The sequence below is a fragment of the Lepisosteus oculatus genome, chromosome 8, assembly GCF_040954835.1.
Source record: "Lepisosteus oculatus isolate fLepOcu1 chromosome 8, fLepOcu1.hap2, whole genome shotgun sequence".
Lineage (NCBI taxonomy): Eukaryota > Metazoa > Chordata > Actinopteri > Semionotiformes > Lepisosteidae > Lepisosteus > Lepisosteus oculatus.
Window position 1 is genome coordinate 21,436,750 of NC_090703.1, and position 15,917 is coordinate 21,452,666.

General features: G+C 40.1%; 1 protein-coding gene across 2 annotated transcripts in view; it reads left to right on the forward strand.

The window, feature by feature from the left end:
* mta1 (metastasis associated 1) overlaps window positions 1–15,917 on the forward strand; it is a 64,873-nt gene that overhangs the window by 33,881 nt on the left and 15,075 nt on the right. For both annotated transcript variants that reach the window (XM_069193386.1, XM_015351232.2), the window contains exons 5-12: window positions 2,517–2,580; window positions 5,957–6,074; window positions 8,837–8,939; window positions 10,424–10,523; window positions 12,136–12,324; window positions 13,194–13,268; window positions 14,099–14,157; window positions 14,909–15,036. In XM_069193386.1, coding sequence (XP_069049487.1) covers window positions 2,517–2,580; window positions 5,957–6,074; window positions 8,837–8,939; window positions 10,424–10,523; window positions 12,136–12,324; window positions 13,194–13,268; window positions 14,099–14,157; window positions 14,909–15,036 — 836 coding nt within the window. The remainder of the gene's footprint in view (window positions 1–2,516; window positions 2,581–5,956; window positions 6,075–8,836; window positions 8,940–10,423; window positions 10,524–12,135; window positions 12,325–13,193; window positions 13,269–14,098; window positions 14,158–14,908; window positions 15,037–15,917) is intronic.

Below are 15,917 nucleotides of genomic sequence, written 5' to 3' on the forward strand. Positions count from 1 at the left end.
GTGTACAGTAAATGTCACACGGTGAACAGTGTAAATATTTTCACAGTCTGAGGCGTAGGGGCCTGGTTCTGTTGCAAAGATGCAAAAAATCTAGAAAAAAGCACAAAATGATTGTGGATTGAGATACAGTGAAATATGAAAACTGATGTGAAATCTCTTGTATTGCTGACATATGTCACCCTGTCTGCTGCAAAATTCTGACTTGAGGCCCTTACGTTAGTGTTCAACTAGTGTCTTCCTTGCTGGTGTCATGCTGTACCTAAAAATGTTTTGCATTTTTTTTAATTGTTTTTTGTATAAACATACAGAATTATCTGAAATAAAGTTACCAGTCATCATAAAACAAAGTATTCCAAATATAAATGAGTATGAAGTCTGCTAATATTCTTTTCCAGTTCGACAGAGAGTGTAGTGCTAGGGAGAAAGGAGGGAGGAGGAAAAAGAACATGGAACTTCAGAAACGTAAAGTCAATATTAATATTCGGTAGTAGAAATAATCCACCTCTCACTAGATCTCTCAAAGACCTCCTTCTGGAGGCTTAACAGATAAGGAGATATTTTGCATTTTAATCAAACTTGAGAGTTTTTGTGGCAGAAAATTAAATGCTATATGACGTTAGATAGCACAGTTTGTCAGATTGTTCTTCTTTGTAAGAATTTTGAACCTAAATGTTTTTAGCTTCTTGTGCAGAAACAGCTTGCTTCTGTCTTCCTTAACTGGGTGTACAGAAGGATCAGGAGGATCGCACTGCAGTTTTAAAGACCTCTGAGAACAACATTCTGGTTGTCATGGAAGGATCATTTCACTCACCAGTTACAACTGTCTGGATAGTTTCTAGATGCCCCCTGCCACCAGGCAATACAGTAGCAGGATTTTCAGAGCATGACTTTGGGCATTCTCAGTTGATACACGGACTAATAATGTGAGCCTCTTTATTATGTCCCTTAATTCAGTTTTCAGTTACCTACATTTTTTTGGCATTGATAATCAAATGTTCTGCCACATATTAATATGTAAACTATGGATTTACATATTATGGATTAAAACACCTCATTCTCACTTGATTAACAGAAAATTGTTATTGTATTGTTAAAAGTGTTTGTGGCCACTTTGTGAATTCTATGTAAGGGTCGCTGTTAACAGAATGTGTTCAGTAAGTTCAGATTTGGAATGCAGTCCTGTATCTGGTTGGCAATGCTGAAAAAACTTCACAATTTTTTAAAATTAAATGCATTAATATTGAGGTCCATCTTGTGTGTAAACACATGAGTTGAATTCAGGCCTAGATCCACAATGGATAGCTGGTGTGTTTCTTTATAAAAAATGAAATGCATTAATTGAGAATAGTCATATGCATTGTTACTTCCTGTCAAGTTCCATCTTTTCGCATCTACGGCAAGCTGGAATACACAGCTCTTTCACTGTTTCTGGGGGCCATGGAAACCAACAGGAAAAAAAGGAAGCATTTAATTGGCAAGGGGGGAAATGAGGTAGTAGGTCACATGACCTGTTCTCACAGACTGTGCCAAAGCTGAGTGAGTCAGTCAGCATGAGGCATGCGAGTAACTCTTCCTCTGACCATCGCCCGAGACATCATGGCTGTGGTCCGAGAGCCCCAGTTAAGTTTAGCCAGATACCGTTTCTCATCTCTGCTGTTGTCACCTCAGCTCTTACAGCAACAGATTAAGTTTCTTCCCCTCTGGTCTGGTCAGTCTGTTCTGGCTGTGATTATGAGATGAAAGTGATGTTATATACAATAACAGCACCACAAGAGCTCAGGAGACTTGTAGGTAGTAGGCAAAAGAAGTGGAAACACAATGGATTTAGGACTATGCATTCCAAATTCAGACTGACATAAACTTGTTAAAAATCCAGCCTCATTCTTTGCTGCATTATTAAAAGAGCACACTTTTTTTAAACAGTCTTAATTAATGTCTGATACTTTTTTGTTTGTGCATTGATTTTTTTTTTATTCGCTCTTCTTGAACTTTCCTATTTCCTATTATTCTGTTTAGATACTGTTAACAATTTTCCACTGCTTCTCAGTTAATCTACCGGTGATGAAAAAAATCTGGGGGGGGATATCTTTATCCCAAAGCAAGGCAAGACTTTGTTTCAGCAGATGGCATCCTGAGGATAAAACACATTGCCATAGCTGCCAGATGAGGGATGATTCCAGCCAGCACTACCATGTCTCAGCCTTGGGTTCTGCTGCAGGGGAACAAGACGCACGCAGAGACACATGCACAGACACGTCTTATGTTTCTCTCCCTGTTGCCAGTTTTGCAGTGTCCTAAGGGTTTTATTTTTCTAAGACCTGCCAATCTCAAACCTCTACGACGTAGAGGCTTGTCTCTACGTCGTTGAGAGGACTTGTGAAAGCTGCTAATTGAATATGGCGCAGGGCAGCCTAAGCAGGGCTCGTTTTATCCCGGGCCCCCAACCTCTGGTCAGTCACAGATTTTTGCTTTCCTTGCACTGATGAGTGATTTGCGTTTCTCCTCTTGCCTCCCAGAGGAAAATGTTGCGTCACGCTGTTGAATGAAACCGAAGCACTGACATCTTACCTGGATCGCGAGGTAAGATCAAGCGACACCTTTCAAACATTAGAATAGCGCTGATGCTGTAAGATGTTCAAACACTTGGACATACACTCCTAGATACACTCAAGTCTGCACGGAAAATGCATGTCAATCTACAGTACTCATACATTTTGCTTTCTTTCCTCCAAATTGTCCAAGGCTCTGGTGTGATATGGCATGTTAAACTGAAAGGTGAGTTAAAGATTTAGTGACAGTTAGCACCTTATTGAAACTTATTAGACTCATCTGACTATATTCATCTCATCTGATTATAGTATGTTATTACGTGGGGGCATGTCCAGTGTGGAGGCAGAGCCCTGGCAGAAGGGCGATGCCCCGCCTTTGTAGTCCCAGCTGTTTTGGCTTCCAGCTGATGAGCCCCAGCTGGGCAGGTCCTATAAAGGACTGTCGGTGAAAACTCCCCCCCCTCTTCCGGGGGTAGCCCTGCTTGTCCCTTTGGAGGGTGTCCAGTGTGCCTTTATAGGACCTGCCCAGCTGGGGCTCATCAGCTGGAAGCCAAAACAGCTGGGACTACAAAGGCGGGGCATCGCCCTTCTGCCAGGGCTCTGCCTCCACACTGGACACGCCCCTGCTTAACACCACAATAGGAAAAGAGATCTGCCCAAGTCTAGGAATGATGTTTATTGAAAAGTCAGTGTGATCACTCAGTTTACAAAAACACAACAAATACACATAGCGAGTTGCTTAGGTTGGAGGATCTGGAAACACCTGATATAGTAGGTTAGTCTTTACATAATCTTTTAATTCACTGTGGAATGGTGCATGGATAGAATCTACACTTTGCTGTAGATTTAACCTTATTATTGTTAATAAACAGTACACTTCTTAGATGATGAATAAGACTTTGAAATGTATTGAAAATATTTTCTATATAGTTATTAACCACTATTCATGTAACCCTGATGTAATGTCTGCTGTAATATATACTGTTTTATTTTCTCTGAGTGAGAAGATTCAAATTCAGAACCCCAGCTTTGTTGTCTAATGATTTGTAACTCCTATTATCTGTAATGTATTTAATACATATAACTTGTTGCCTTTTGAGTGCACTCTTCTACTTACCTAGAAGATAATTTAGAAAGGGATGTATCTGAGTTCATAAGCTTTTAATAGGATGTTATTCGTCTATTGATATTATACAAATAGCATATTAACTGCACTAGATGAGAATAAAGTATTAGTGTCATTCTCTACAGTTTGAAAATCAACTACATAAATACATTTATGTTCTGGCGTGGCTGCTTTTCCTGTGCGTCTTTATGAGCAAGTGATTAAATAAAACTAAAAACCCACCTGGCATTCCCCCAGTGCTCATACCGAGTCACGGGTTTTCCTTTATGTACTGGATTGAAGCATCACTTCTGTTTATTTGCTTCTGCATATCATGTTTCCCTTTCTATTGATGTATATAATCTACTTATTTGTATTCTTCACTTAGATTTCAAATACAGAATTAGGATTTGAAGACTTTTTGAGAGAATATTGAGAAGCTGCAAGATGGTATACACTTGTGGTTCTTTAACTGTTAATAAATATTTTGGCTTTGTCAGATCTTAATAAAAACATTTCCAAAAGGTGGTGGTTGTTGTTATTTGCTTTTGCAGACGCCCATTTGTAGGGCGACCTGCTGTGTTTCTGTTTATTGAAGTCCAGAGGGGAGTGATATTTAGAATTTAGAATTTTTTATACATCTGCCCAAACCCCACATCCACGCTCAGAGGAGATTAAGGAGGTGCATACAGACTCCTCCAACCTGTCTGCCTTTAAGACACGTGGCCTTAACACGTCCCAGGCTGTGCTGTCCCATACTGGAGGTCCTGTGCTGATTGGAGGACAGGTGTGTCCCTCACTGGCATCACTCCAAGCCTGCAAGCACCAAAGAGGCCACAGGGGTCGCTCTATCCCCGAGATCTGAATGAACCCTGGGCTACTAATCCCACCCTCCCCTAGCCGGCGCTCTGTCAATTGTGTGCCATCACTCAGGGTATCCTGATCACAAGTGGGTAGTCTGATGAGCAAAGCTCGAACCCACATTCATGTATCCCAACCTGCACTCAGGTGAGCGCCTTTACCAGGCCAGTTACTGAAGGGGCTCAGAAGAAAATATTCTTTTGGGTCCTGGTACCACCTCTTCCAGGGAAGTCAGTGTTTCTGTCACTGTTGGGTAAATGCTGCACTGAAAAAAGCATTACAAAAACTAATGATGCAGTTATATTCTGCTTTAGTGATCATCATTTCATCATGGTTCCAAGTCTAAATTGGAGGGATGCCAGTGTTTCTACCTTCATATATTATCTTGGAAATTCATTCCTTGTATTACTAATGACGTATGTTAACAATTTTGTTATTCAGGTGTACATTTAAATTTAAACAAATATCCAGTTATGGCCTTAGTGGTCTGATCATTAGACCTAATTTGAAGTGACTTTATTCAATCATATTTAATTCCCATTTTGAAGATCTCACCCAAATCAACCTTAAAAACCCTTTCACTGAGTAAGTTCCTACAATGTGTCTTCATCTTTTTACATTTACTCAAAGATATGGAAGACACATACAGTATAGAAATCGGCAGCAGTAGTTACAAAATGCTTTGGAAAAGAAGAGGCTGGGTCATGCAGATATTACTAGTTGTATATCTAATGTTTTTATTGTAACTGGCACACTGTGAATTATTGAAGCTGCTGACCTAGAATGTTACACTTGTGTTTAGTAATGAAGAAAGTGGAGAATTGGGTTGCTCATGGCCAGAGTAAGAATCTGCTCTCAGAAGACTTTGCAGCTGATATCCAGTTAATTTAATCTGATTAATTTCCATGTAGAAATGATAAATATTAAAAATAATGGAGCTAATGTGTATCCTACACCCATAATTAATGCTATAGTATATAATATGTATTTAATGTTTGCCAAGTTGCATGGTAAATTAAAGCTAAGTAATAAAAAAGGGAAATAAACAGGCAGCTTTTAGTCATTAAAACAAATCATGTAAAGGATATTAGGTATGCTCCATTGCAAACACTTAGATTCTCATACGGTTGGAGGCAGTTCTTTGACAGCACATGGGCTGAACATATCAAAATTCCAAAAGAGTGGGTTTGTTTTCTTATGTTAAGAAAGGTCTTCCTTGGGTGTGAATGTGTACTTGCATGTGGAAAGGGGCCCATATGGGAACAAATACTCACAAACATGAAATCTAGAACCCATGTTTTTAACTTTCTCCAAATTGTCGAATGACTTCATGATTTCACAGGTGAAAACCAAGGATAAAATGGAGATATTCAGAGAGATTTAAAAGGGGAGCAGTGGCTAAACACTCATTTGAACGTTTTGGTTTTGTTTCCCTGTTCAGGACGCCTTTTTCTACTCTCTAGTGTATGATCCCCAGCAAAAGACCCTTCTGGCAGACAAGGGAGAAATCAGAGTGGGGAACAAGTATCAAGCCGATATTACTGACCTTTTAAAAGAAGGTAGGTTGAAGATCCTGCATTGAAGAGGAATGAGTGGTGTAAGAGAACAGCGTCAACAGCACAGCGAAGATCATGACAGAGCATGCACACATCAGGCCATTTATATAAAAGAGAGAAAGGAGAAATGCATATACTGGACCGTTTTACAACGGGTATGGTCTTATTCATTCCCATTTTGAATGGAGTGGGGAGCTGCGTCATTATGCGAGTTTCAGAAGTAGAGGTTAATTCCAACACCGGAAAGCTAGATGACTTTTCTGCTGTAAAGCCTCTTTCAGGTGTGTGGCACAGGTGACTCTGCCTGGAGGAGAAACCGCAGGACTCGTGTGATGAAATGGCTAAACACTGCAGGCCCATGCAATGGACTGCTGGGTCATCTGCAGGGCACTGGTGACTCTAGGCGCTTTGCACGTCGCTGATGGCAAATTACTTATAGTGAAACTCGAAGAAGGCTCCATGAGCCAAACTCTGTTTTCTTTCTTTTTGCTTTTTTTACGTGGGAGTTGACCTCTGCTTCTTCCTATTTATTTTAACAACTCCAGTTCTGTCACCAAGATAAGATGATAACAAGGAAGGGGCAGATGCTGTAATTTATGTATGATTAGGTGACTTAACAGTGTTAAAGATTTCATGCAGATCAGTGAAGACTGGGCTTCTTAACATCCTTGTTATTTCAGCTGGCAATAAAGTAGCTAATTAAGTAGATCTGTTTGTGGAAAAGCCAAAGTGATTTTCTAATAAGAGATTCTAAGAAGCTGATTAGCATGTGTTTCTTTTAGAATGTTTCAAAGAATGAATAAGGTATTGGTGGTTCTGTAATTTGCAACATTAGTCATGTCATCACATTTATAGAGTTGTATATTTTTCTGTTGAGAAGTGGGGAAAGACATTTGTAATTTGATGAGACTTGATGAGTCAAATGTCCATCCCATAACAGTTTACAGCTTGAGAGCTATTTAATGACTGAATGACTTGAACTCTTGAACAGTAAGAGCTGCGATTTAAACAGAATGAATTTTGTAAAGCAAAAATATTGGTGAAATCAGTAAGAGAAACAGGAATGAGATCTGAATTTGACTATTATTTGTAGATATGTAGCAGTATTTGCTTGGATATTTAATGTTATTGTATTATTTGGTTCATGTTACTTTCTTTCCTAATAATATCAATAATAATATTAAGTTATCCAGAGTTCTTGTGTTTGAAATTCATGCATTAATTTGTTCTCGATAGTATTGCCTTTTCGTATGACATTTTTGAATTACATTTTTTATTTCTTTGTAGTTGTTTAACTTGCTGTCTGTAAGTGGTAGTGTGGTTTGTACTTATTTTTAATTCTGATAATTATTTTTAACATAATGCTTGAGATCCAGGGTATGTTTGATATCTAGATTCAAATTTTATATCCCTTGGTATTGTTTTCTTTGCAAAACAGTTTATTCTTTTTTAAAGTCAGTAGAGAATTTCTTTAGGAATAGCTAATTGAACTTATGAATATCTTTGATTTGTTTTCATATAGCTTAATACTAGCCTTTGGGTTCCTGTATGTCATTATTAATTGATAACTGTGTTGTAAATTATCTTGGTTAGATTTGTTTTAATGGTGCAAATATGAGTGATCAGAAATTATTGTTCAGAGAACAATGTATATTAAGTGCTAATACAATTTATTAGTGAAAAATAACTTGAGTAGTACTATTGTGTTATTAAGGTAGTTTTAGTCATCAATAGTTTTAACTCTGGTTTCCAATGCTTTCATTGGATCTGAAATTTCACTTGGTCTTTGTCTTCAAGGAGCATATAATATTTTGTTAGGTTTGCAAGAATGTTCGAGAGAAGCTCTATATAGCTGAAATGTTAGTAAGAAATTGGGATGGAATAAATTGCAATAAATTGAAAAGTCTTCTTTCCAAATGGAGTGAGAGATGAAAATCAGAGGCATTAAGCATATTTGAACATTTTGAAATTAGATCTTGTGTTATAAACACACTACTGCTGCTGGATGGAAAGAGTTAATAGCTCTTGAAATGTGCACTATTTATTTCAAGATTTTTTAACTTTTAACTTTTAACTTGATCTGCACATTGTACTTCTTACGTTTGTACACCAAATGATGAAAAGAAGGCAGAAAACAGCTAACAAACAAGGCTAATGAGTTTGTGGCTTTTGCTGACAAAAATCAATAGTGTGCTAATACATTGGACAATCTCTAATAGGTTTGAGGCACCTGGATCTAATGATATTGCAATCCCTAGAGAATCCTGTATATATTGAGAAAACTGACATCTCAAAACAAAACTGTTGGGTGCAATCTGAAGGCTCATATTTGTGTCACTCTCTGAAATTTGTAGAACAAATATCTTAACGTGAAATACAAGGCAGTCAACTTTTTAAGTTAAAATACTTGCCTACTGGCATATAACTCCTTGCACTACACAAATTGATGCTAATGTAATGTTTTCTGTCTAGTTAGTGCTATCAAAGGTATTTTTGAATTTTATTTAGCCTATTACAGCTTCTATCGTAAATGACAGATTCAACTTATTGACACACGAAGTCTGAATCTGTGGTATATTTCTGCATTTTGAATTATATTTTCAGTGTGGACATGTCTTCTCTTTGGCCTGCAAGATGATCAGGGGTTACGGTAGCAACAAGGCCTGCTTCCGAATTGCACATTTCCAGTTGTGCGGAGGAAGCTGAGATACGAGCCATGGTGTCGATGAGCTGCTTAAATAGTGAGGCTGTTGTAATTTTACTAGGTGAAGATGACGGAAGGGATCAGTCAAAACTGGAGACCAAGGTGTGGGATCCCAACAGTCCTCTGACGGAGAAGCAGATCGATCAGTTCTTGGTGGTGGCACGGTAAGGGCATTTCCTCACCAACTGGAATGAGAGATCAAAATCAGGAGCATTTAGCATATTTGAATTAAATGTTTAGAGATTAAGCTGTAAACCAAGGCAATATCCCCTCCTTACCATCACTTGGATTTTTTTTTCCTTGTGATGAATGGCTGTGGCTCAGGTGAGGTTGTCTTTATCTGTTTGTTCCACCATTCTGTGTTGGGCTACAGACCCTGACTCACCTCTGGTCTAAATAGGGGCTCACCTGTCCATCAAGAGGAGCTAGGGGTGGAGCTAAGGGAGTTTGAACTGGTGCTCCTGGTGGAGCACGAGTTCTTTTAGTTTTTGGTTAGTCTTAGTTTGACTTCAAGCTGAGTGTCTGTATGCTGTTTTGTTTTGCAGGCTAGCTTTAACTGTCAGTAGGAAGTTCCCTGGAGGAACTGCAGTTATTTTTCTTGAATGTTTTTTTTTCCCTTTTGTAAATATTCTTTCTTCTTTATTTGTCCTATATTCTTATGATTTCTTTGACCACAGTTGGACGTAACTGCCAGGTGGTTTAGTCACATCCTTATTATGTAACCCCTCAATTTGGAATTGCCAACTCTTTTAAGACTCAGTTGTGTGGCAAAGACCTCTGCACCTGTTCTGGAGAGAAAGAAACACAGATATGCCTTTTGCCTTTTGATACTTGTCTACATGCTCCTTAACATCCAGAACGGAGAGCTTGTGTTATCTGGAGAAATGGCATATCGTTCGGGGACATCACAGCTACCCTGGCCAGTCACAGGAAATGTTCAGAAAGCCTCGTCTTATTCATAGCTGTAACAGGATGAGAAAGAAACTCCCAAAATAGTACTCTGACAACAGTGGTAGCAGGGTTTGGACCTATGGTCACAATGTTGTGGGTGGAAATCCCTAATGCAGAGACTGCTGATATTTTACTTCAATGCCTCAATCAGCCTTTCCTGTCTGTAGATATAGGGACCAGCATCTGTAGGGAGGGTCTCCATGCAGTAGACGGGTTCTTGTACCCTTGTTTGTCACAATACTGCTGAAACTGATCAGCTTTGGGTACACTTGAGTAAAGGAGTTTCATCTCTTTCACAAGGTTAGAACAGATAAGTGGCCTGACCTTCCCTCAGGAAAACATTAAATGGCATTTAATAAAGGGTATCGCAATGGCGTTTGTAAGAACCAGAGCATTTATTTCAGTGATGATAGCTGCAGAGGACGTTTCAGAAGCATGTCCGTGCCTGGGATTCCTCCAGTGCTTTACAGAAACCATACAGGTTTTCCCGTAATTCAAAAATGTGTTTCAACCGATAAAAGAACCTGCCTTGTTTAATGTTTAGTTGGAAGAGCATTTCCCTTGATGGGGTTGAGGGTGCAGAATGTGCCTGGCCCCTGCAGGGACATGTGTCACCCTTCTGCGGTTGTGGGGGGGGTTGTGTGTTGAGCTGCCACACTGTCAGTCACAGGTGTGCTGTTCTCTCTTGTGCTTCCAGCTCCGTGGGCACGTTTGCTCGAGCCCTGGACTGCAGCAGCTCTATCCGGCAGCCCAGTTTGCACATGAGCGCCGCCGCTGCCTCCAGAGACATCACCCTGGTGAGCCGCCGCACCTTCCTTACCTGACAGACTGAGTCACGCCTGGCTCGAGCGCTTCTGCTCAGCTGCAGCCAGGTTGCCATCGCATCTAATGGAGATTGCCTTAACAGAAAGATCATTACAACGCTGCTCTAAAGCCTATATTATCCTCATATATCCTATATTAGGATATAGGGCTAAATAAATGTTAAGTTCCCCTTTACATCATCCATGATTTATTGAAGACTGGAACTTTTATCAAGTTGATTCTTCCTGATCAAAAAACATAAAGACCACATGTATTAAATTAATGTAAATAATGTAAATTAATGTGTTTTTAAAGAACATTAGTCAGCTTATGTATCCATGTACCAGAGAAATTGGAACCTTGGGACGTTTTCAGTTTATTTTAATGTAAGGTCTCTGAGACTGCTGTTTGAAATTTTATTCAGTAAGCAAGTGCAGCTTCAAAAAACACCTAATTTGTGAACAGATTTGCCTTTTGTAAAAACAAAATCCTGCTGCTTTGAGCCACACCTTTTGTTTTTTCTTGTGAACTCGTGTCTTACATTCATTAACTGCAGATCATAATTCCCATCCATCTGTTTAATCAGAGCCAATTTCAACAAACACCGGGCTCAAGGTGGGATGCATCCTGGACGGGATGCCAGTCCATCACAGGGCACACACAGACTCAGACACGCACACAACTCACACCAGTTTTCCCAGAAGCCAATTAACCTGCCAGTATGTCTTTAGACTGTGGGTGGAATCTGGAGCACCCAGTGAGAAGCCAGACGAACACAGGGAGAACATACAAACTCCACACAGATAGCACCTCAGATCCGGAGCTGAACCCAAGGGCCCAGTGATGTAAGGCAGCAATGCTGACCATGCTGAGCACAGTGCCACCCACAAATGATATCTGTTGTCTTTAACTGATAGGCAAGCTATCACACACACACAATACTTAATATTTATGGTCAAAACTTGTTTGAATAGCCAACTTGATTTTCTATAGAAATAGTGCTTAAAAAAGACAACTGCAGCCTTGGGATATATGTTGAACACATCTATCTGGGGACCAGCAGGTGCTGCTTAGCAAACATATGACATGTCATTTGAAATACATATTTTTCACATTTTCTTCAGCTAATCTGTCTTTACTTGCAAAAAAAAACTGTAATTGCTATGCAATTAATTGCTTTAGAAGAACTGTATAAATCCTTTGAAACAACTGTAGCTTGTATGGGAGAAGTGTTATTCAGTGTCTTCATCTCCAGATTATAGTCTTCTGCAGTAGTGTAAAAGTTTCTCCAGATATGGGACAACTAAAACCAGAACCTCTCCTTAGTACTCAAAAATAATGTTGATTGATTCCCCCTTTACCTGATTATTTCCTCCTGCTTACTCCTTGTACAGTAGATTATGTCAATAGATGCCAGTGCTTGTTTTCATTGTCTTTTCCATTGCATGTGGAATTACAATGGAATCTGTGGTGACAGAGATGTTGAATAATGAATACTGGCCAAGCAGTTCTATTCACCCAGAATTTCAGAATTGGAAGAAGCAGTCAGAGAATGGATGGAAGTGCGTGTGGCTGATCTTCTTCTCTTTTCCTCTCTTTCTTCAGTTCCATGCCATGGACACGTTGCACAAGAACGGGTATGACATCTCCAAAGCCATCTCGGCGCTGGTGCCCCAGGGCGGCCCGGTGCTGTGCCGAGACGAGATGGAGGAGTGGTCAGCGTCGGAGGCCAACCTCTTTGAGGAGGCGCTGGAGAAGTATGGCAAGGACTTCACCGACATCCAGCAGGACTTTGTGAGTCACGGCCCCCGTTCCTTGTGCATTTGCACAGTCTAGACAGCCCTTGGGGGTCCTCTCTTTTTTATTCTTAACATTAAGAAATGTGGTGGTCTTGATCTTTATTGGAAAAAGGAATGTGGTTTGTCATCAAAGCAAGTGATGTACAGTAACTGGACAAAACCTCTATACGTGGCTTAGAGCCATGTGGTGAGAGGCAGCCTTTGTGTTATATTGACATCTAGTGGTGGAGCACGGACAGGGCAGTGCCTCTACTCTCTAATGAATTACTGTATTTACAAGCCTTTCAGCTCTTGAGGTCCAAAGAGTTTGAAAGGGAAAAAGAGCTTCCCTGAGGTTCATTTGGTTAGAGCCAAGATGTTGCAGGTTTATGCCTGGGTCATGTCGTAGGCTGACTGACGGGGAAGCCCTGTGCAGTGAACAACAATTAACTGAGCATTAACTGTCTGTGAGTGACTGAGAGCGGTCACCCAGCGACTCGCTAGGTGGCTGCAGGCCTGCAGTCACGTTGGTGAGAAATGCGCCTCTCTTCCAGTCAGCGCCAACCGGCTTCCTGTCGTGGCTACATGTCTCATTCTCTCCCCGAGCAGTGCAGGAGGCCTTACTGGAAAGGACTTGTCTTTAAACAAATGGAAATTTCCAAAGTGGTTAAGCATTTGATGGAAACAAATGGCAGTTTTCAAAAAATGTTTTCATAACATGTTTGCCAGTCAAAAAAGCGGCACAGCTCTGGCAAGGTGAGCTTTGGCACTGGTCCCACTGCCCTCAGTAGCTCTTCTTCAACTGCAGTTTACTGGCAGCAGACAAAATTCAAAAACTGCCCTCAGTCGCTGGGCTTGACTCTTTTCTTTTTCCTCCTCCTCCAGCTGCCGTGGAAGTCCTTAACCAGCATCATTGAGTATTACTACATGTGGAAGACTACAGACAGATACGTACAGCAGGTAGGCCGAAATTATTCTGGACTTCAATGCAGAGAGAATGTTTAGAATCAGACTGATGTGAATTAAACTTGTGTGCTTTAATTTTTCCTTTTATATATGCAAGTGTGGGCAGCATGGTGGTGGGGCCCTGGGTTCAATTCCGGGCTTGGGGTGCTATCTGTGTGGAGTTTGCATGTTCTTCCTGTGTTGGCGAGGCTTTTTGCCAAGTGCTCCAGATTTTTCCCACAGTCCACAGACATACTGGTAGGTTAATTGGCTTCTGGGAAGAGTGGCCCTGATATGAGTGTGTGTATTTGTGCCTGTCTGCCTTTGGTGGACTGGTGTAAGGTATCCTGCCTTCTTTCCCTTTGTTTGCTGGGATAGGCTCTGGCTGCCCTGGCTGAGTTGGGTTAAGAGGTTAGAAAATGGATGGATATTCAAGTGTAGTTATACAGTATTTCATTTATTCATGTCCACGGCAATACTAATGCTCTGTTCCTAATTCTAAAGACAGAAATGCATTTTGTGGTTTGTTCTAGGATAAAAAGTGAAAAAAAAAAGAAGTCAACTTTTGAAGAGGTTTTTCATTCAGCATTTTTATATGTAAAGTGGTAGGAGATGCACAGTGGTACTTACTGTAAACAAATTTGTTTCAGCTTCTGTTTGAAAAAAACAGAAAAGCTTGTTCCAACCTAAACCACTGAATGCCTCATGATTCTTTAGTAAATAAGCCAGTAGTGTCCTTTAATACAATGCAAACACACTCTAGCATGTGGCCTTTTATGTAAATGACTCATAAGTTGTTTTTTGCTGCCTGCCACCTCTAATTTGATTGTTTTCCATCCTCCTAGAAACGATTAAAAGCAGCTGAGGCAGAAAGCAAACTGAAACAGGTCTACATCCCAAACTAGTAAGTGTGATTAAAAAACACAGCTACTGATTCAATGTGTTACTATATACTGTTGTGTGCTGTTTTAAAAGTGTTTAAAGTGCTGTTTTAAGGTGGAAGTGTGACATGCGACATCTATAATATATCAAATTATAGCTAATCCCACATTTCCAGTATCATTAATTAATAATAATTCATAATTGCTTACAGTTATATAGTGCTTTTCCGGACACTCCACTCAAAGCGCTTTACAGGTAATGGGGACCCCCCTCCACCACCACCAATGTGCAGCATCCACAATTACCGCAGTGTAGGAAAATAAATTCTATTCATTTTGGTTCATTTTTTTGTATTTCCCAATTTCATATTAATCATTTCATATAGTACCAATTCTGTGCCATTTTGCTATTATCAACAACAAAAAACGTGAGTGCAAAAAAAAAAAACAATGGCCCAGCTCCAATCCCAAGAACATTGCAACTGTACATCTATTTGTGTGATTTAAGTACTCTTGTACATGAACCACTAAAAAACAAATGCACAATCCCCAAATGTAAAAATATTTTTTTTATGAAAGAATATCTAAAAATAATCAGGTGTTACAGAAAATCAGATAACCTTTTTCCCTACTAACACCAGACAGTCAATGATCTACTGTACACTAGTCTGTTTTGCCTGTTGCATCCAAACACTTGGGTGAAACCTTTTTATTCCATTGCTTTAAGACTAGTTATCCTGTGTTTTGTGCAAACTCCTTTCTGTCCCTCCACAGTAACAAACCGAATCCAAACCAGCTGAGTGTGAATAACATCAAGCCGGGGCTGGTGAACGGGGCTGGAACCACAGCTGGACCACAGGGGCAGAGCGCTGGACTGGGCCGAGCCTGCGAGAGCTGTTACAGTGAGTCCTGGACGCACACACCCCACTGACTTTCAAACAACGGCTACCAACCAGGGTCATGTTGGGCGATTGTATATTGTCCACGGAGCCAGAGCTGGGATTTCATTTGGGGAAAAAAAGCTTTGCTGATACTTTCTGAAGATAAGTGGGCACCAGGCAGAAAGCTAATTTCAAGCACTCTTGGGAAGACCATTATGGTTTTTTTAATTAACTTTAATGTGGGAAGAAAAAAAAACCTTCAATAGGAAAACCATTGGGGTTTCAAAGAGAAAAATGCCTTCTTGAAATGAAACATTTCTTTTGATTGCATTGTGTATTCTCCAGTGGTCACTGCCAGTTAATCTTGGAATCAGTGGTCATTTAAACCAGGATAACTGTGTCAAGATGTGCTTTGTTATTAGGGTAATGTGGAGAGTGGCTTTTTATAAGGGCCTAGCCCTTCAAAGATAGACCAGATTTGTGTGCTCTTCCAACAGTTACAAGGAATATTCACGAAATCCCTCTATTAAGGACAGACTTTAAATTAAAATATTTTTTGACACATGAACTAATCTGATGGATTCCATCTACACATGTGATCAAATCGCTGTCCAAACAAGCATTTACTATACACAGTCTGTGTTCCATAAAGCTGCGATTACTAGAAATTCCCAAGCAACTGTCACACGGGGGAATTGCAAACTTTGTATATTTTTGGATGAGTTGCTGTTGGGTCTGTTTGCTGTTCGCGAACAAATTTCTGAAACAGATGTTAAGAAAAAGACAGAAGTAGTCAGAAAGGTCTCTGAATGTCAATTACATGGATACTTGGTGTCAGCAATACCTTCAGCAAGAAGATGAAGCTATGGAATGCTGGCAGGAACTGAACACCTAATTCATCA